Source organism: Mobula birostris, chromosome 9 (assembly GCF_030028105.1).
Source record: "Mobula birostris isolate sMobBir1 chromosome 9, sMobBir1.hap1, whole genome shotgun sequence".
NCBI classification, from domain to species: Eukaryota; Metazoa; Chordata; class Chondrichthyes; order Myliobatiformes; family Myliobatidae; genus Mobula; species Mobula birostris.
In genome coordinates, this window is record NC_092378.1 from 66,271,516 (window position 1) to 66,292,843 (window position 21,328).

At 42.1% G+C, this 21,328-nt stretch overlaps 1 protein-coding gene across 8 annotated transcripts in view; it reads right to left on the bottom strand.

Moving 5' to 3' along the window:
* Positions 1 to 21,328, bottom strand: part of ppp1r12a (protein phosphatase 1, regulatory subunit 12A) — a 245,638-nt gene that overhangs the window by 69,410 nt on the left and 154,900 nt on the right. For 5 of the 8 annotated variants that reach the window (XR_011887191.1, XM_072268196.1, XM_072268194.1 and 2 more), the window contains one exon: positions 13,537 to 13,560. The exons of the other annotated variants lie outside the window; for them this stretch is intronic. Coding sequence is in view for 4 of the 5 variants with exons in the window: in XM_072268196.1 (XP_072124297.1) it covers positions 13,537 to 13,560 (24 nt within the window). In the remaining variant the exon portion in view is untranslated. The remainder of the gene's footprint in view (positions 1 to 13,536; positions 13,561 to 21,328) is intronic. 8 annotated transcript variants of the gene reach the window in all.

A 21,328-nucleotide genomic window follows, 5' to 3' on the forward strand; every position in this document is an offset into this window, starting at 1 on the left:
ATATGGTAAATGGTAGGGCATTGAAGAATGCTGTAGAACAGAGGGATCTAGGAATAATGTGGAACCTCATGTGGATAGGGTGGTGAAGAAAGCCTTTGGTATGCTGGCCTTTATTAATCAGAGCATTGAGTATAGGAGTTGGGATGTAATGTTGAAATTGTTTAAGGCATTCATAAGGCCAAATTTGGAGCATTGTGTACAGTTCTGGTCACCAAATTAAAGAAAAGATGTCAATAAAATTGAGAGAGTACAGAGGAGATTTACTAAAATGTTGCCTGGGTTTTATCTCCTATGTTACAGAGAAAGGTTGAACAAGTTAGGTCTTTATTCTTTGTAGCGTAGAAGGTTGAGGGGGGACTTGATAGAGGTGTTTAAAATTATGAGGGGGATTGACAGAGTTGACATGGATAGGCTTTTTCCATTGAGAATGGGAGAGATTCAAAAAAGAGGACATGAGTTGAGAGTTAAAGGGCAAAAGTTTAAGGGTAACATGAGGGGGAACTTCTTTACTCAGAGAGTGGCAGCTGTGTGGAACGAGTTTCCAGCAGAAGTGGTTGAGGCAGATTCAATGTTGTCATTTAAAGTTAAATTGGATAGCTATATGGACAGGAAAGGAATGGAGGGTTATGGGCTGAGTGCAGGTCGGTAGGACTAGGTGAGAGTAAGAGTTCGGCACAGACTAGAAGGGCCGAGATGGCCTGTTACCGTGCTGTAATTGTTATATGGTTATAAAGACCTGAGTGTTCATCAGTCTACAGTAAGAGAAAATGTCTACAAATGGAAGAAATTCAGTACTGTTGCTACTCTCCCGAGGAATGGGCGTCTTGTAAAGATCACACTAAGAGCACAATGTGCAATGCTGAAGGAGGTGAAAAAGAACCCAAGGATAGCAGAAAAAGGCCTGCAGAAATCTCAAAAACTCGCTAAAGTCTCTGTTCATGTGTCCACTATAAGAAAAACACTGAACAAGAATGGTACCCATGGAAGGACACCACAGAGGAAGTCACTGCTCTTAAAAAATATTTAAATTGCTGCACATTTCAAGATTGCAAAAGACCACCTGGATGTTCCACAACACTTCTTGAACAATGTTCTGTGGACAGATGAGACAAAAGTTGAATTTCTTGGCAGATATGCATACCGTTGTGTTTGGACAGAAAAGGGCACTGCACACCAATACCAAAACCTCATCCTAACAGTGAAGAGACGGTGTGAGGAGCATCATGGTTTGGGGCTGCTTTATTGCCTCAGGGCTTAGACAGCTTGCAATCACTGAGGGAAGAATGAAATCAAAATTGTAAAAAGACATTTTACAGGAGAATGTCAGGGTCGTGGTCTGTCACCTGAAGCTTAATAGAAGTTGGAAAATACAACAAGACAATGATCCAAAACACAAGAGTAAATCAACAACAGAATGATTTAAGAAGAAAATTCATGTTTTGGAATAGTCAAGTCAGAGTCCAGACCTTAACCCAATTGAGATGCCATGGCATGACCTGAAGAGGGCTGTTCATGCAAGGTATCCGAGAAATATTGATGAACTGAAACAGTTTTGTATGGAGGAATGGTCTAAAATTCCTCTTTACCATTGAGCAAGTCTAATCAGCAGCAACAAGAAACATTTGATGGAGGCTATTGATGCCAAAGGACGTTCTATCAGTTATTAAATAGAAGGGTTTATATACTTCTGTTCACAGCCTGGATTGTGAATGATTAAACAATGCCTTCAATAAAGACATGAAAAATGCAACTGTTTGTGTGTTATTAGTTTAGACAGATTGTGTTTGTCTATTATTCTGACTTAGATGAAGATAAAAATAATAGACAAATAGAGACATTTTGAGTAATTAATACAGAAAACCAGGTAATTGCAAAGGGTTCACAAACTTTTTCTGGCAACTGCAAGTGCTAAGTTAAAGGACAGGATATCCTCAGGCTTGTGATCTCAGGATTCCTATCCATGCCACATGCTGGTGAGGCCAGAAATAGGAAGTTCATACAGCAAGACACATCTAAGGGCTTGGTGCAGGAGGGAGGGGTTCAGCTTTTTGGAACATTGGGCTCTTTTCCATGGAAGTTGGGACCTGTACGGAAGGGATAAACTGGAGGGGGTGATGAGCCAATAATATCTTAGTGGGAAGGTTTGCCAGTGCTGTTGCAAGGGGATGGGAATTACAACACTAGAACAGATAATGAGATAATGGAGTAGTTGTGGAGAAAGATGTTGTTAAGCCTATAAACAAAGTCAGGAATCGAAAGGTTGAGCAAGAAGGGACAAATATTCTGAGCTACATATATTTCATAGAAACATAGAAAATAGGTGCAGGAGTAGGCCATTCGGCCCTTTGAGCCTGCACCACTATTTATTATGATCATGGCTGATCATCCAACTCAGAACACCACCCCAGCCTTCTCTCCATACCCCCTGACCCCCGTAGCCACAAGGGCCATATCTAACTCCCTCTTAAATATAGCCAATGAACTGGCCTCAACTGTTTCCTGTGGCAGGGAATTCCACAGATTCACCACTCTCCGCGTGAAGAAGTTTTTCCTAATCTCGGTCCTGAAAGGCTTCCCCTCTATCCTCAAACTGTGACCCCTCGTTCTGGACTTCCCCAACATCGGGAACAATCTTCCTGCATCTAGCCTGTCCAATCCCTTTAGGATCTTATACGTTTCAATCAGATCCCCCCTCAATCTTCTAAATTCCAGCGAGTACAAGCCCAGTTCATCCAGTCTTTCTTCATATGAAAGTCCTGCCATCCCAGGAATCAATCGGGTGAACCTTCTCTGTACTCTCTCTATGGCAAGGATGTCCTTCCTCAGATTAGGGGACCAAAACTGCACACAATACTCCAGGTGTGGTCTCACCAAGGCCTTGTACAACTGCAGTAGCACCTTCCTGCTCCTGTACTCAAATCCTCTTGCTATAAATGCCAGCATACCATTCGTCTTTTTCACCGCCCTGCTGTACCTGCATGCCCACTTTCAATGACTGGTGTATAATGACACCCAGGTCTCGTTGCACCTCCCCTTTTCCTAATCGGCCACCATTCAGATAATAATCTGTTTTCCTATTTTTGCCACCAAAGTGGATAACTTCACATTTATCCACATTAAATTGCATCTGCCATGAATTTGCCCACTCACCCAACCTATCCAAGTCACCCTGCATCCTCTTAGCATCCTCCTCACAGCTAACACTGCCACCCAGCTTCGTGTCATCCGCAAACTTGGAGATGCTGCATTTAATTCCCTCATCCAAGTCATTAATATATATTGTAAACAACTGGGGTCCCAGCACTGAGCCTTGCGGTACCCCACTAGTCACCGCCTGCCATTCTGAAAAGGTCCCATTTATTCCCACTCTTTGCTTCCTGTCTGCTAACCAACTCTCCACCCACACCAATACCTTACCCCCAATACCGTGTGCTTTAAGTTTGCACACTAATCTCCTGTGTGGGACCTTGTCAAAAGCCTTCTGAAAATCCAAATATACCACATCCACTGGTTCTCCCCTATCCACTCTACTAGTTACATCAATTTCAGTGCAAGGAGAACTGTAGGAAAGATGGTTGAGCTTAGGGCACGGATCAGCATGTGGAATTATGACATTGCAGCCATGTGTGAGACGGTTGCAGGAGCGGCAGGACTGGCAGGTCTGGGGTACCGTTGTTTTAGAAGCAACAAAGTGCGAGTAATTAAAGGGGGAGAGGCGGACTGACTAGTAAGGGAAAATGTCACGGGATTGCTCAGTCATGTTTAGTGAAGCTTTATGGGTAGAACCGAAAAATAAGAAAGGTATGACCACATTAATGGGACTACATCATAGACCACCCAACTGTAAGCAGGAGTTAGGAGAGCAAACTTGCAGAGATCACAGATTTTTGTAAGAAACAAGGCTGTGATAGTAGGTGATTTTAAATGACTGGAACTCCCATACTGTAAAAGGACTAGATGGGATAGAGTTTATCAAATAAGTCCAGGAAAATTTCCTTAATCAGTTCACACAAGTCCCAACTACAGACAGAGTGATACTAGAACTCCTACTTGGGAATGGGACAGGGCAGGTGACAGAGGTTTGTGATAGGTCTGGTCTGTGGGTTGAGATTCTAAATTGGAGAAAGGCCAATTTTGATGGCATCAGAAAGCATATGGCAAGTGTAGATTGGGACAGATTGTTTTCTGGCAAAGATGTACTTGGTAATTTCAAATGTAAAATTTTGGGAGTACAGAGCTTTATATTCCTGTCAGAATAAAAGACTAGAATGACAGGTTTAGGGAACCTTGGATTTCAAGAGATATTGAGGCCCTGGTTAAGAAAAAGGAGGTCCATAGCAGGTATAGGCAAGCAGCAACAAATAAGGTACTTGAATATAAGAAATGCAAAAAAAAAGTAAGGAAATCAGAAGGGCTAAAAGACATGAGGTTGCTCAAGCAGACAAGGTGAAGGAGAATCCTAAGGGTTTCTACAGATATTTTGAGAGCAAAATGATGGCGAAGGATAAAATTGGTCCTCTGGAAGCTTAAAGTGGAAATCTATGCATGGAAGCTAAAAGAGGTGGGTAAGAGTTTAAAAAGATTTTTTGCATCTGTATTTACTTGGGGGATGGACACAGAGTCTATAGAATTGAGGCAATGCAGCAACAATGTCACCGACCCGCTACAGATTACAGAGGAGGAGGAGGTGCTTGCTATCCTGAGGCAAATTAGGGTTGATAGAACACCCAAGGCCTGACAATGCGTTCCCTCAGACTCTGTGGGAAGCTAGTGCAGAAACTGCAGGAGGAACTAGCAGAGATATTTGAAACATCCTTAAACTCGGGAGAGGTGCCAGAGGACTGAAGAACAGTTAATGTTGTTCTGTTGTTTAAGGAAGGCTCTAAAAATAAACCAGGAAATTATAGGCTGGTGAGCCTGACATCAGTGGTGGGAAAGTTACCGCAAGGTATTCTAAGGGACCAGGTATCTGAGTATTTGGATAGACCAGGACTGATCAGGGATCATCGGCATGGCTTTGTGCATGAACAGCCATTGCTACTTGTGTAAATGAAAGAATTTGAATGGGAGGTGAACCAGAGGTGAGGAAGGACCTTTGCTAATAGAAGCAGGAATAATTTTATGATGATTGGAGCAAAGTTGGGAGGGTGAGGGGAAAATGTCAGAGGTATGCTTTTTTTTTTAAAAACACTGAGAGTGATTGGTGCATGCAATGCCCTGCAAAGGGTGGTGGTAGAGGCAGATACAGCATAATCGGTATACAGTATTACAATCTGATTGAAATAGTACAGAGAAAATTTACAAGGATGTTGCTGGGAATTGAGGGCCTGTGTTAAAGGAAAAGGTTGAATAGGATGAATAGGACTTCATTCTTTAGAACACAGAAGATTGAGAGATTTGATAGAGTTATACAAAATTATGAGGGGTATAGATAGGATATGAGGGTGAATACAAGCATGCTTTTTCCACTGAGGTTGGGTGTGACTAGAACTGGAGGTCATGGGTTAAAGGGTGGTAGTTTAGGGCAACTTCATTATACAGAATGAGTATAATGTGCTGACAGCGCAAGTGGTGGATGCAGGGTCGATTTCAACATTTAAGAGAACTTTGGATAGGTACATGGATGGGAGGGATATGGAGGGCTGTGGTCCTGGTGCAGATTGATGGGACTAGGCAAATTAATGGTTCAGCACAAACCAGATAGGCTGAAGCGTTCTATGACTTAAATAAAGGCATCCATTAGTCTTGTGAGACCATGGATCTGCGCCTGGAAAGTCTTCACTCTCCAGGGCCCAGGCCTGGGCAAGGTTGTATGGAAGACCAGCAGTTGCCCATGCTGCAAGTCTCCCCTCTCTACGCCACCAATGTTGTCCAAGGGAAGGGCATTAGGACCCATACAGCTTGGCACCAGTGTCGTCGCAGAGCACTGTGTGATTAAGTGCCTTGCTCAAGGACACAACACAGTGCCTCGGCTGGGGCTCAAACTCATGACCTTCTATGACTTAATAACTACATAGAACATAAGCTGCGAAGTCCCTGAAAATTAAGCTACAGTCTGTGGAGTCAGTTTAGCACGGGCGTAAGTGAAGCCCGTCCAGGAGCCCGATGGCTGCAGGACAATAATTGCAGAAGTTCCTAAAGGCAGTATATTTGTCAATCTAGTTTCACCAAGAAATCGAGTTATTTGCTCTCAACTGCTTTATTTGGCTGCATTCATAATTCCTCAAAGATGCTGCCACACCCAGAAGGCAACATTGAAGCTTTGGCTGTAGAATGACAATATTTCTGCCTTGTGAATGGAAGACCTGCCTTGAACGCTGTCCTTTGGTGTTCAGAGATATTAATGTCAAATTATCAGTGTCAAAGTCCCTTGGGAGGATACTATTGATTAGAAACAACTTAACCTGTCACACAAGTAGGTCAGTTTTCTTATTGTGTTAAGAGCAGTTGGATTCCTGTAAAACTTTCTGTTCAAGCCTACCTAATTTTAATGAGTTAAGACCAATTCACTATTTGAAGAATTATTTTGGGTTCTTCTATTGGAGCTAATTAAAATTACAAAATAACAAAAAAAAACCCTCATTTCTCAAGAAGGCACAGCAGTGTCTACACTTTGAGGAGATTAAGGTGTGCAAGGCTGCTCACCCGCATTCTAACAACTTTCTACAGGAGCACTATTGAGAGTGTCCTTTTTGGCTGTATCATTGTGTGGCACAGCAAGTGCAAGGCATCAAACCACAATACCCAACAGAGGATAGTAAAAAACCACTGAGAGGATTTCTGGGGTCTACTATTAGTGATATTTACTGAGAGCATTGTATTCGAAGGGTTGAAGCATTGTGAGGGTCCCTAACACCCATTCCAAAATCTCCTTGACCCACTATTGTCAGGGAGGAGGTTCAGGAGCATCAGGACTAGGATTGCCAGACTGCGTAACAGCCTCTTCCCTCAAGCTGTGAGACTATTGAATACCATGCCTTCTCCGAAGTCTCGCCACTAGGACACTGATCTGTTTACTTTATTGTTTACCTGTGTTGCACACTTCGTATAATATTTTATGAACTTACAGTAATATTTTTTGTGTATGATAAATGTTTTTTGGGTGCGCTGTGGTCAGAAGGAACATTGCTTCAATTGGTTGTACAGTCAGATGAAAATAGACTTGAACTTTAATCCTTCATCTGTCGCAAACCCTTTTTCTTGCCTTTGGTACATGAAACTAAGTTTAGTCACTTACAAATTATTCCATTCATTCACAGGATATCAGCTTTTATTGTGCACTCCAAACTGTAATGAGATATTAGAAAGTGCAGAGGCCAGAGTGCGCAAGGGCAGCACATTTCCTTCCCTGGTAGGCAATAAACCCAATGGGCGTTTACAACAACTGAGTGCAGGTGACCCCTGCATTGCATTGCAAGGGAAGGATAAATGCATTCCGAGAAAATTTCAAGCCATTTTCTGTAATGTAAAGCTGTGTCATCCCTGCTTGTGGCGAGAAACATCAGTTGAAAAGAAATACAGTGGCATGCAAAAGTTTGGGCACCCCGGTCAAAATTTCTGTTACTATGAATAGCTAAGCGAGCAAAAGATGAACTGATTTCCAAAAGGCATAAAGTTAAAGATGACATTAATATTTTAAGCAAGAGAACTTTTTTATTTCCATCTTTTACAGTTTCAAAATAACAAAAAAGGAAAAGGCCCTGAAGCAAAAGTTTGGGCACCCTCCATGGCAGTACTTAGTAACATGCCCTTTGGCAAGTATCATAGCTTGTAAACGCTTTTCGCAGCCAGCTAAGAGTCTTTCAATTCTTGTTTGGGGGATTTTCACCCATTCTTCCTTGCAAAAGGCTTCTAGTTCTGTGAGATTCTTGGGTCATCTTGCATGCACTGCTCTTTTGAGGTCTATCGATTTTCGACGATGTTTAGGTCAGGGGACTGTGAAGGCCATGGCAAAACCTTCAGCTTGCGCCTCGAGGCAGTCGATTGTGGATTTTGAGGTGTGTTTAGGTTCGTTATCCTGTTGTAGAAGCCATCCTCTTTTCATCTTCGGCTTTTTTACAGATGGTGTGATGTTTGCTTCCAGAATTTGCTGGTATTTAATTGAATTCATACTTCCCTCTACCAGTAAATGTTCCCCATGCCACTGGCTGCAACACAAGCCCAAAGCATGATCGATCCACTCCTGTGTTTAACAATTGGAGAGGGGTTCTTTTCATGAAATTCCGCACCCTTTTTTCTCCAAACATACCTTTGTTCATTACGGCCAAAAAGATCTATTTTAACTTCATCAGTCCACAGGACTTGTTTCCAAAATGCATCAGGCTTGTTTAGATGTTCCTTTGAACCTTTTGAATAGAACTTTTTGGCCGCAATGAGCAAAGGTATGTTTGGAGAAAAAAAGGTGCAGAATTTCATGAAAGGAACCCCTCTCCAACTGTTAAGCACGGGGATGGATCGATCATGCTTTGGGCTTATGTTGCAGCCAGTGCCACGGGGAGAATTTACTGGTACAGGGAAGAATGAATTCAATTAACTACCAGCAAATTCTGGAAGCAAACATCACACCGTCTGTGAAAAAACCGAAAATGAAAAAAGGATGGCTTCTACAACAGGATAATGAACCAAAACACACCTCAAAATCCACGATCAACTACCTCAAGAGGCGCAAGCTGAAGGTTTTGCCATGGCCTTCACAGTCCCGACCTAAACATCGTCGAAAATCTGTGGATAGACCTCAAAAGAGTAGTGCATGCAAGATGACCCAAGAATCGCACAGAACTAGAAGCCTTTTGCTTCTAAACATCGTCGAAAATCTGTGGATAGACCTCAAAAGAGTAGTGCATGCAAGATGACCCAAGAATCGCACAGAACTAGAAGCCTTTTGCAAGGAAGAATGGGCGAAGAATTGAAAGACACCTGAAACAAGAATTGAAAGACACTTGAAACAAGAATTGAAAGACACTTAGCTGGCTACAAAAAGCATTTACAAGCTATGATACTTGCCAAAGTGGGTGTTACTAAGTACTGCCATGCAGGGTGCCCAAACTTTTGCTTCGGGCTCTTTTCCTTTTTTGTTATTTTGAAACTGTAAAAGATGGAAATAAAAAAGTTTTCTTGCTTAAAATATTAAAGAAAACTGTCATCTTTAACTTTATGCCTTTTGGAAATCAGTTCATCTTTTACTCGCTTAGCTATTCACAGTAACAGAAATTTTGACCGGGGTGCCCAAACTTTTGCATGCCACTGTATGCTTACTTTATTTCCAGATAAATTTTGTAAAAGTGAATCTTCCATGTTACACATATTTCTGCTAGTGAATTCTGCAAGGATTAATGTCTGTTATTGGAACTGCTGTAATGTAGGGTAGAGCATCAGGAAATGGAAAATGAGTCGCCCCCCCCCCCCCACCCGATTTCATTGCTGGTGCTTTCTGAACTGATTTCTCTGTATTAAATGCTGTGGCTTCTGGTTAGCAAGTCCAATAACTTACCCATTAATCATTCTCAGTTCAAACTTTTTGCAACTCAATCTAGTGTTGAGGAGATGCACAATTTAGTTTTCCTGCCCAGATTGTAAGCTGTGCAGAAATACTCCTACCTGCAGTGTTGCCATCACAAGCTGACAAAAAGTTCCAGAGGAGCTTAAGCTTATAACAGCCGTAGTTAGTGTGATGAAAACCCTGCCGCAAAAGCTAAAACATAGTGAGCCACAATTCATTCCTGTATCCACATTAAATGTTTACTAAATGCATTTTAAGACCTCTGAACTGAATAACTATACATTGACAAAAATTAGCATTCAACTCCTGCTCAGACTTGGCCGGTGCTCATACTGTTTATTTGTATCTTTGGCTTAGATTTATCGCTAATGACAGGAATTGGAAACAGATGAAGGAGTTTCAGTTCATTCAGTGATAGAATTGTAAAGTGAAGATATAGGTCTTCCACCCACAGCATCAATACTGACCATCATAATTCATCTCTGTACTTATACCACAATTAATTATGCATTAATTCCATATCCTTCTATGCCAGGGGTTCCCGACCCTTTTTAAGCCATTAACATGGGGTCCATGGACCCCAGGTTGGGAACCTCTGTTCTATGCCTTGCCTCAATCACCTCCTCCAGCTGCTCATTTCAGATACCAACTACTGTGTGAAACATTTTCCCTCAGATGCCCTTAAAATCTCCTCTTACACCTAAGAGTTATGTTCACTAGCTCCAAGGAAACAGGCATTGTTTATCTACCCTATCCAAGCCTCTCAATTTTATAAGCATCACCTGTCAACTTCCTTTGCTGCAGGAAGAGATCCAGCCAATTCAATCTCTTCTGATAACTCAAGCCTTCCAATACTAGGCCCCGCATATGCAGCGCTGCTGGTAAATATCCCTGATGGATGGTAGTGAGGCACATATGATCCACTCAGCCGTTCTCAGTCCTTTGTAGGGACTTCCAGTCCGATGCTCTGCTGCTCTCATACCGGATGGAGATGCAACTTGTCAGGATGCTCTCAATGGTGTTCCTGTAAAATTCAAAGATTCAAGGTTGCGGGGGGGGGGGGGTCACATGCCTTAATGTCCTCAGGAAGTGGGAGGCACTTCTGTGCCTTCTTATTCAGGGAGGCAATATTGAGGGACCAGGTGAGGTCGATCGTGATGTGAACTCCCAGGAACTTGGTACACTTAACTCACTCTACGGAGGAGTATTGTATGCGCAGAGGGAGATGGTTCATCTGTACCTTCCTAAAGTACACAATTATTTCCTTGCTCTTCACATTCAGATTGTTGTTCTCACACCAATCCACCAGCCACTCTACTTCCTCTATGCTCTAACTCATCATCATTATTGATGAGGCCAATCACTGTTATGTCATCCGCAAACTTTATATGGCTTGAATGGAATCCTGTGACACAGTCATGCGTCAGTAGTATGAACAACAGCAGGCTGAGCACACAACCATGGGGAGTGCCAGTGCTCAGTGTAATGGGACTACAGATGTTGCTACCCACAAGGACTGACTGTAGCCTTTCTATTAAGAAGTCCAAGATCCAGTTACAGAGGGAGGTGTTTGACCACAGGTCTCTACAAAGGTTTGCAAGGACTGCTGAGAGGGCCATTGGTCTCTCTTTACCACCCAAAGATATAGATCCGGAGCACTGCATAAGCAGGGCCCTAAGCATTATCAACGACCCCCTCACATCAACACAACAATCTCTTTGACTTCCTACCATCGGGCAGGATGATAGCCTAACATTAAGACAAGAACTGTTAGGATGGGCCACCACCCAGGTCTCATCACGTATGAAACAATAGCACTGTACTGTTTACTTTTTGAACTTGCGTTGTAAATGCAACTTATGTTAATTTTTTGTGATAATATTACTTTGTGAGTTATATGCAACTTGATTCTGAAGGATGCTGGTTCATTTGGCAGTATGCATGTGTGCGGATTAACGGCAATAAGCTGAACTTGAATTTATTCACTTAATGAAAATACAGCTTATGAACCTCAGGTTTGAGCTCATCTAGTAGTCCTAGTGCCACACACTTATAAGACCATAAGACATAGGAGCAGAATTAGGCCTTTCAGCCCATCGAGTCTGCTCTGCCATTCTGCTATGGCTGATTTGATTAAAAAAGTCTATTCCTTCTACGAAAGTGCATGACCATACACTTCCCAGCATTATCTTCTAATATCAAACAACAGAAAATTTGCAGATGCTGGAAATCCAAACAACACACAACAAATACTGGAGGAACTTAGCTCGGGCTGAAACATTGACTGTACTCTTTTCCATAGATGCTGCCTGGCCTGCTGTTCCTCCATCATTTTGTGTGTGTTGCATTATCTTCCATCTGCTACTTCAGTGTTCATTCTTCCAATCTGTTCAAGTCCTTCTGTATACTCCCTGCTTCCTCAACACTGACTCTCCACCTATCTTTGCATCACCTGCAACCTTGGCCACAAAGTCACCAATTCCCTCATCTGGATCATTGATATATAATGTGAAAAAAGTGATCCTGATACTGAGGCGGAACGGTCAACTGCACTTATTTTCTCCCATAAATGCTGCCTGGCCTGCTGAGTTCCTCCAGCATTTTGCGTGTTGCTCAGATTTCCAGCATCTGCAGTTTGTGATCCCGATACTCTACCTGTAGCACATCACTCATCAGCAGCAGCCTATCAGAACAGCCCCCCTTTATACATATTATATATTCTTATCATATATTCAGAACTACAGCTTATAACCAAGGTGAAATGCAGCTCAAAGTTCACCACTGTCAAAATACTACCCCATCTGCAACTTGAGCATAATTCAAGTTGGGACACAACTACAGCTGTGGAGTTAAGAGATCTGGCAGTCTGCCGACATAGGGCATTGGCCAGACTGCATTTGGAGCATTGAGAGTAATTTTGCTCCCCAACTTAAGAAATGATGTGCTGGCATTGGGGAGAGTCTAGAGGAGTTTCACAAAAATTATCCTGGAAATGAAAGGGTTAATGTGTGAGAAGCATTTGAAGGCTCTGGACCCATACTCCCAGTTAAGAAGAAAGAGAAACATCTCATTGAAACCCATCGAATTTTGAAAGGACTAGATGCAGTGGATGTTGAAAGGATGTTTCCAGTAGTGTGAGATCTAGGACCAAAAGGCACACCCTAAGAATACAAGGACGTTCCTTTGGTAAAGAGATGAGGTCATCACCACAGACAGCTGTAGAGACCAAGTCATTGAGTATATTTAAAGCAGAAGTTGACAGATTCTTGATTAGTAACAGTGTCAAAGGTTATAGAGAGAAGGCAGGATAATAGGGTTGAGGGGGGGAATAAATCAGCAATGATCAAATGGTTTAGCAGAGTCAATAGGTTAAGCGTCCTTGTATTCTTAGGCTGTGCCTTCTGCTCCTGTGGTTTTAATGGACATTGGCATGAATATTTTTAAATAAGATACTCATCACTTCAAACTGTTTCCTTCATCATTGACAAAGCACAGGCAACTTCCACATCGTCAGAAACCAGGGAAATAGCAATAAAATATCATCACTCCAAAGAGGCTGAGAAAGTTTCAACACTTCAAGGAAACCAAACCTGCAACTTTATGCCAAAAATAATCAGTGAAGCACAGGATACTGCAGAAAGAGTGAGAATATTGCTCAATTAAGTCATGCTGGGATTTTGAAAACCAACCTGCAAGTTAAAGATGCTTCATGTGAAAATGAAACAAAACATGCAGCTTGAAGTGCCATCTCAATCATTTGTCATGGACACATGATAATATTGAAGGTGTTAAATTAGAGTTGTGTCGTTTATATCAGAGTCTAACTTTTAATTACACAAACTATAAACTTCAAACAATGCTTCAGGTTAGCCATAACTGAAGAATGGTTAATGAAAAAGGAGCCTTTATCACACCCATTGCTTTCCTTCACAAGTACTTGATTAACTGAATATGTTCATTTCTAGTTAGATTCTAAAACCTAGTTCACGAGTCACAAGCCAGCATTCAGACACAAAATCATGCAGGTTTCAGCTCACCTAATCTTGATAGGAATCAATTGTCTGATAAAAGAAATGTAGTTTTGTTGAAAATTCAGAACAGAATTACAATTTAACGTTTACATTCAGCCTCGGTTTATTAAAGAATATATGGGGGAAAAAGGAATAAAAAATACAAGGGAAATATAGAAGGAAGTAATGAGACAGGATAAAAAGGACAATTTCAGAGAAAGGAAATGCAGGCTTTAAAAGATTTCAATCACTAAAAGTACTGAAGAAGTTTCTGTCCATTTCTCAAATAAGAAACAAGTAGCTGCTGATAAGCTAATTTTCATGGCATTTATTTCTACTCTGTATTTATGGCTGTCAATAAACCTGACCAAATTATTTCTGCATTTACAACATGGAATATTGTGGCACAGTACAAGCCATTCGGCCCACCAAATTGCATGATCTACTCTAAGGTCAATCCAACCCTTCCCTCCTACATAGCTCACCATTTTTCTATCATCCATGTAACCAAGAGTCTCTTAAATCTCGCAAATATACCTGCCTCCAGCAACAGCCCTGGCAGCCAGTTCTGTTCACTCACCACTCTCTAAAAATCTCCCTCTGACACCTCCACTATACTTTCCTCCAATTACTTTAAAAATATGCTCCCTTACATTTGTCATTTACACATAGGAATAAAGTCTCTAGCTGTCCACTCTATGATTATCATCTTATAGACCTCTATCAAATCACTTCTCATCCTCCTTCATTCCAAAGAGAAAAGCACTAGCTTACTCAACCTTTCTTTATAAGACCTGCTCTCTAATCCAGGCAGCATCCTGGTAAATCTCCCCTGCACCTTCTCTAAAGCTCCACATCCTTCATATAATGAGGCAACTGGAAATGGACACAACACTCCAAGTGGTCTAATCACAGTTTTATGGAGCTGCAACATAACCTCGCAGCTCTTGAATTCAATCCCCCAATTGATGAGGGTTAACACTCAATATGCCTTCTTGACCACCCTATCAACTTGCGCAGCACTTTTGAGGGATCTGTGGATGTGCACTCTTAACATCCATCTCTTCCACCACACTGCAAGAAATCCCACCATTAACCATGGTACTCTGCTTTCATGTTCAACCTCCCAAAGTGAAACACATAGCTTCCTTTCTCCATTTTTCTATTCTTCATCCACCAATGAACAATTGCAATCATTTAGAATAAATTGTTGAAGTTTTCACCAAATCTAACTGCTTCCAGCATAGGTTAAAAAGTAAGAGCACATGCTGATACGTAACTGGAGCAAACTAATTGTCAGCCCTTGTCCTCATTTTACTCCAAGGTACGTTTGAATTTGAGATTTTCTCTGGTGTACATACATTGTTACTAGTTAATATGCATTTTTATTTCTGCAAAGTTAACCATCTGTATATCTGCAATTTGCCTATCACTTCACCAAAAGTCTGCATGTCAGGGTACACTTAGTAACCACCTTAGTAGGTACAGTGCCAATAAAAAGTATTCACCCCCTCCCATCTTGGAAGTTTTCATATTTTATTGTTTTACAACATTGAATCATAACGGATTTAATTTGGCTTTTTTTTTTACACTGATCAACAGAAAATGACTTGTGTCAAAGTGAAAAAAGATCTCTACAAAGTAATCTACATTAATTACAAACATAAAACACAAAATAATTGATTGCTTAAGTCATCGGTCCCCAACCACTGGGCCGTGGACCAGTACCGGGCCGCAAAGCATGTGCTACCGGGCCGCGAGGAAACGATATGATTTGGCAATATGAGTCAGCTGCACCTTTCCTCATTCCCTGTCATGCCCACTGTTGAGCTTGAACGCATGCGAGGTCATTACACACGCGTCATCCATGTCAGCGCGGGAAGATGATCAACTCTTCGAGCTTGCAAATGACGGCGAGCTGAAAAGTATGTTTGGCATCAAAGTCAAGGCTGAATATCCTGAGATAGCCACAAAAGCAGTGAAAACGTTGCTTCCATTTCCAACATATCTCTGCAATGAATGCAACGAAAACTAAATTGCGGAATAGACTCGACATAAGGAACCCCCTTCGAGTATCGCTGTCTCCCATCACCCCTCAATGTTGTTTCAGGGAAATAAGCCCAGGGCTCCCACTGTTTCAGCGATATTGGTGTGTGGCAATGATTTTATATGTTCACACCGGGAAAATATGTACTGTGTGTTTAATATCCAAATGTTACTTAAAATGTTATGATACTATTGACTTATAAATGACTTATATAACCATATAACAATTACAGCATGGAAACAGGCCATCTCTGCCTTTCTAGTCCGTGCCGAACACTACTCTCACCTAGTCCCACCGACCTGCACTCAGCCCATAACCCTCCATTCCTTTCCTGTCCATATACCTATCCAATTTTTCTTTAAATGATAATATCGAACCTGCCTCTACCACTTCTACTGGAAGTTCATTCAACACTTACTTCAAGCTCCCCTGTCCTCCTCTGATAATTGACTTATCACTATATTCATGCGAGGAAAAATGCGCTGTGTTTAATATTAAATTCATTAGATAAACCCTTTTAGAAACGAAATTGAGTGTATTAGCCACTTAATTCCGGTCGTGATTAACACCCCCTCCCCCGCCGGAACAGAATCGCCAAAAACGATTTGTAGAAAAAAAATCAGCACGTATACACATGCGCACTGGTGCCCGTGCAAGACTTCATGGTCATCGTAGTCTTTCTCAGGGTAAACACAACGTATTTGACTGCTACTCTTGTCCGTTGGCAACCCTACACCACACCCCCGCCGGTCGGCCAGTCCGCAAGAATATTGTCAATATTAAACCAGTCCACAGTGCAAAAAAGGTTGGGGACCCCTGGCATAAGTATTCACCCCCTTCAAGTCAGTAATGCACCTTTGGCAGCAATTACAGCCATGAGTGTGAGGATAGGTCTGTATCAGCTTTGCACATCTGTACACTGACTGCAATTTTTCCCCATTCTTCTTTACAAAACTGCTCAAGCTTTGACAGATTACATGGAAGCTGTGAGCCCTTCTCAAGTCCAGCCACAAATTCTCAGTTGGATTGAGGTCTGGACTCTGACCTTGCCATTCCCTTTAGCTTTATGCTTTACACTTGAGGTCACTGTCTTGCTGGAAAACAAATCTTCTCCCAAAGCACAGTTCCCTTGCAAACTGCATCAAGTTTTCCTCCCTGTATTTTGCTGCATTCATTTTATCCTCTACCTTCACAAGCCTTCTTGGGCTTATGACAGTAAAGCATCCCCATGGCATGATGTAGCCACCATGTTTCACAGTAGGAATGGTGTATTTTTGATGATGTGCGGTGCTTGGCTTACGTCAAACATAGTGTTTAGTCTGATGGCCAAAAAGCTCAATTTTGGCTTCATCAGACCACAGAACTTTCTTCCAGCTGACTTCAGAATCTCCCACGTGCCTTCTGTCAAACTCCATCTGAGATTTCATGCAAGTTTTCTTTTCCCAACAGTTCTTTTCTCTTTGCCACTCTCCCATAAAGCTGCAACTGGTGAAGAACCTGGGCAACAGTTGTTGTATGTGCAGTCTCTCCCTTCTCAGCCACTGAAACTTGCAACTCCTCCAGAGTTGTCATAGGTCTCCAGGTGGCCTCCCTCACTAGTCCCCTTCTTGCACAGTCACTCAGTTTTTGAGGATGGCCTGTTCTAGGCAAATTTACAGCTGTGGCATATTCTTTCCATTTCTTGATGATTGACTTAATTATACTCCAAGGGATAATCAGTGACTTGGAAATTTTCTTGTATCCATCTCCTGACTTGTGCTTTTCAATAACCTTTTTGCAGAGTTGCTTGGAGTGTTCTTTTGTTTTTGTGGTGTGGTTTTTGCCTGGATACTGACTCACCAGCAGCTGAATCTTCAAGATACAGGTGTATTTTTACTACAATCAATTGGAACACCTTGACTACGCACAGGTCTCCAAAAACAGATCTCCATTTAACTAATTATGTGACTTCTAAAACCAATTGGCTGCACCAGTGATGATTTAGTGTGTCATTTTAAAAGGGGGTGAATACTTATGCAATCAATTATTTTGTGGTTTATATTTATGATTAATTTAGATCACTTTGTAGAAATCTGTTTCCACTTTGACACAAAAGAGTCTGTTGATCAGTATCAAAAAAGCCAAATTAAATCCATGTGATTCAATGTTGTAAATCAATAAAAATGAAAACTTCAAAGAGGATGCATACTTTGAGGCACTGTTCCTCCTGTGCCTAATAAAGTGGCCACTGAGTGTGTGTTTGTGGTCTTCTGCCGTTGTAACCCATCCACATCAAGGTTCGACATGTTGTGCCCTCAGAGATGCTCTTCACACACCACTATTGTGACATGTGCTATTTGAGTTACTGTTGCCTTTCTATCAGCTTAAACCAGTCTGGCCATTCTCCTCTGACACCTCCCATTGACAAGGCGTTTTTATCCTCAGACTGCTGCCCACTGGATGTTTTGTGTTTTTGCACCATTCTCTGTAAATGCTAGAGACTGATCAGCAGTTTCTCTCCGGCACCAACAATCATTCCATGGTCAAAGTCACTTTCATCACACTTATTCCCCATTCTGATGCTTGTTCTGAACTACAAATGAACCTTTTCACCATGTCTGGATGTTTTATACATTGAGTTGCTGCAACATGATTGGCTAATTAGATTATCTGCATTAATGAACAGGTGTACCTAATAAAGCAGCCACAGAGTTCACATCTTCCTGGATTCGTAGTTTCACATAACCCTCAATGTGCTGTTGGCAACTTGAGTACTGTTCCACAAGTAATAATGTAAAAACTATAAAATGAGAAAACACCCCCATAGACCTCTGAAACGCATCCTTACCCAAAATAGGCATCCAACTGTTTCCTGTAACGTTTTATTAGTTTACTTCAGACGACATTAAAACTAACATATCCAAAAGTAACAAAGATAAAATTATCCCCCCTGGACTGAAGAGCAAGCCAATTTTACAATGCATTGAAAGACAATGAACAATGATATTACTACTGTAATAGCCTACAATTTGTCAAGTTACTTTTCTTTCATGGACACTGATTTCACTAATTTATTGCCTCTGTCCTTAAGTCATATTCTTTGCCACAGTCCATGATGGCGTGTTGGACAGTTATAGAGAATTATGTAGGACAGAAACAAGCTGTTTGATCCAACTAGGCCATGCCAACCAAGATTCCCACTGAAACGAGGCCCATCTGGCCATGTTAGATATATTGTTTCTGAATGTTGATGCAAAAACTGAGAAAGATTTATGACTGTATGATCTGACATGACCTGCAGGGGTACCTGAAGATGCAGATGCTCCTTTATTCCTGCCATCCACTGCTTTCTGAGAAATAGCATGGATTTGGGAGGTGTTGTTATTCTTTTTTAGTTGCCAGCATGGAGCAAAGCCATTGATCCATCCAGCCTACACCAGTTCTATGCAGGAACAATCCAAGTATACTACTCCCTGTTGGCTGCCAGTACACTGTAATCCCGCCCACACCCACACCATCTACCAGGCCACCTCTCCACCACCATGGGAATACATCAGGTTTGCTTTCAAACACAAGAATTGAAGTTTTTCTCTTTTCATTTTTGGTTTGTTTATCACTCATCCTCATTTGACATCTTCTGGCTCTTTCAATGGAAATAATTTCTGACCACTGTGTGGATCCCTTTATTTTGAAGGTCATAATCAGGTCACAAGGAAAGCAATCCCAGCTTCTCCCATATTATCCAAATCACCCAAGTCCCTCATCAAATACTCCTGAGTTGTTCTGTGGAATTGGAAAGCAACTGACTCAGGAAAAGAACTGCAGCTGCAATAACACACTAAGTGCTGGAGGAACTCAGCAGATCAAGCAGCATCAATGGAAAGTAAACATTTCAGGCTCAGACCCTTCATCAGGACTTCTGCAGCTCCAACATTTGTGGGGATGATCTCAAGAATCCCCTGATCAATGCTGGTACCGCAAGATGATGGGGTGATGGGGGAGGGGGTTTGCAGGTGGGGTGCAAGTCTGTGATGACAAGGTCAGTTGAATGTCACAAGGATGTAGCTTGATTCTCCATTTAAGATGACTGTTGCATAGCACTTAAGGGACAACTAACATCTGCATCATACATAGACCATGCTTGAATGTCAAGGTCCGGCGACATGCAGGTTAGGAAGCACAAAGAGAATGGAACAATTTGCAATCAGCATATCAGCACATTTCTAACCTTACAAAGGAGTAAAGAACATTGACAGAGTAGCTAGCTCGATCTTCTGTTGAAATGGCCATTGCGTGAGTAGACAATGATACAGTGGTCAGGCTTGGGTGAGAACTTAAGTTTCAAAAGTTAGAGGTATAACAAGTGAAGGCAGAATGGTAGTTCAGGCAGCAGAATGCTCCTCCTGTGAGATGTAGGATTTCATTGTTGTCCTGATGACGACATCTACAAGAAATCCAACCAACTTCCATTCCTGCCTGAACAGTAGAAAAATGGAGCTGGATGCATTCAGGACAAAATGGGAGGCTGAAAACATCATGATGGAATTTTTACTGATGGGGACACACCCAGAGTGCAGTTTTCACCTAGTAGATGGGAGACCACCTGTACAAGCAAGGGGAGTAAGCAGTTAATGCAGGGTTCCCCTGTGGCCATTGCCCTCAGCAACAAATATACCCCTTTGGATACTGCCTGGGGGGGGGGGGGGATTTTCTATAAGGGTACAGCAGCAGCAGCAGCCAGGCTAGTAGCACTGTGGCCAGCTGAGGCTCAGTGGGAAAGTGTGAAGTCTGGCAGAATGGCAGTGATAGGAGACTTCAGGGGGGCAGACAGCAGATTCTGTAGCTGCAAAAGGGAAGCCAGGGTGATGTGCTGCCCCCCAGGTGCCAAGGTCCAGGACATCTCGGAACAGCTGCAGAAGATGCTTAAAATGGAGACTGTGTGGCCAGAGGTCATGGCGTACACTGGCACCAATGACATAGGTAGAAAGAGGGAAGAGGTCCTGTGCATTGAGTATAGGGAGTTAGGGAAAAGGCTGAAGAGCAAGACTTCAAAGCTAGTAATCTCTGGATTACTCACAGTACCACGAACTAGACAGGACAGAAACTGGATGATTGTACAGATGAATGAATGGCTGAGGAAGTGGTGCCGGGGGGGGGGGGGGGGGGGGAGGGTTTCAGATTTCTGGATTGTTGGGTTGTTGGGATCTCTTCTGGAGAAAGTATGACCTGTACAAAAAGGATGTATTACACTTGAACCCAAGGGAGACAAATATCCTCGCAGGCAGGTTTGCTCCAGCTGTTGAGCAGGGTTTAAACAAAGCTGCCAGGAGGATAAGAACCGGATTGATAGGGCTGAGGAAGTTGATGCAGTGTGTAGAGAGACTGAGGAAGGAGAGGCAGTGATAGAGCAAAATTGCAGTAGATGGAATGATGTGGTGTAACATGGGGCCAAAATTAAAAAGGGTGATGAATTCAGGACTTATGCTAAATTTGAATGCATACAGTACACGGAATAGGTAGATGATCTTGTAGCACAGTTAGAAAATGGCAGGTATAATGTTGTGGGCATCACTGAGACATGGTTTAAAGAAGATCATAGTTTTAAGCTTAACCTCCAAAGATAACACCTTGTATCAAAAGAACAGGCAGGTAGGCAGAAGAGATGGGGTAGCTATTTTGGTAAAAAAATGAAATCAAATCCTTAGCAAGAGGTGACATTGGATTAGAAGGTGTAGAATTGTTGTGCGTAGAATTAAGAAACTGCAAGAGTAAAAAGAACCTGATGGGAGTTAT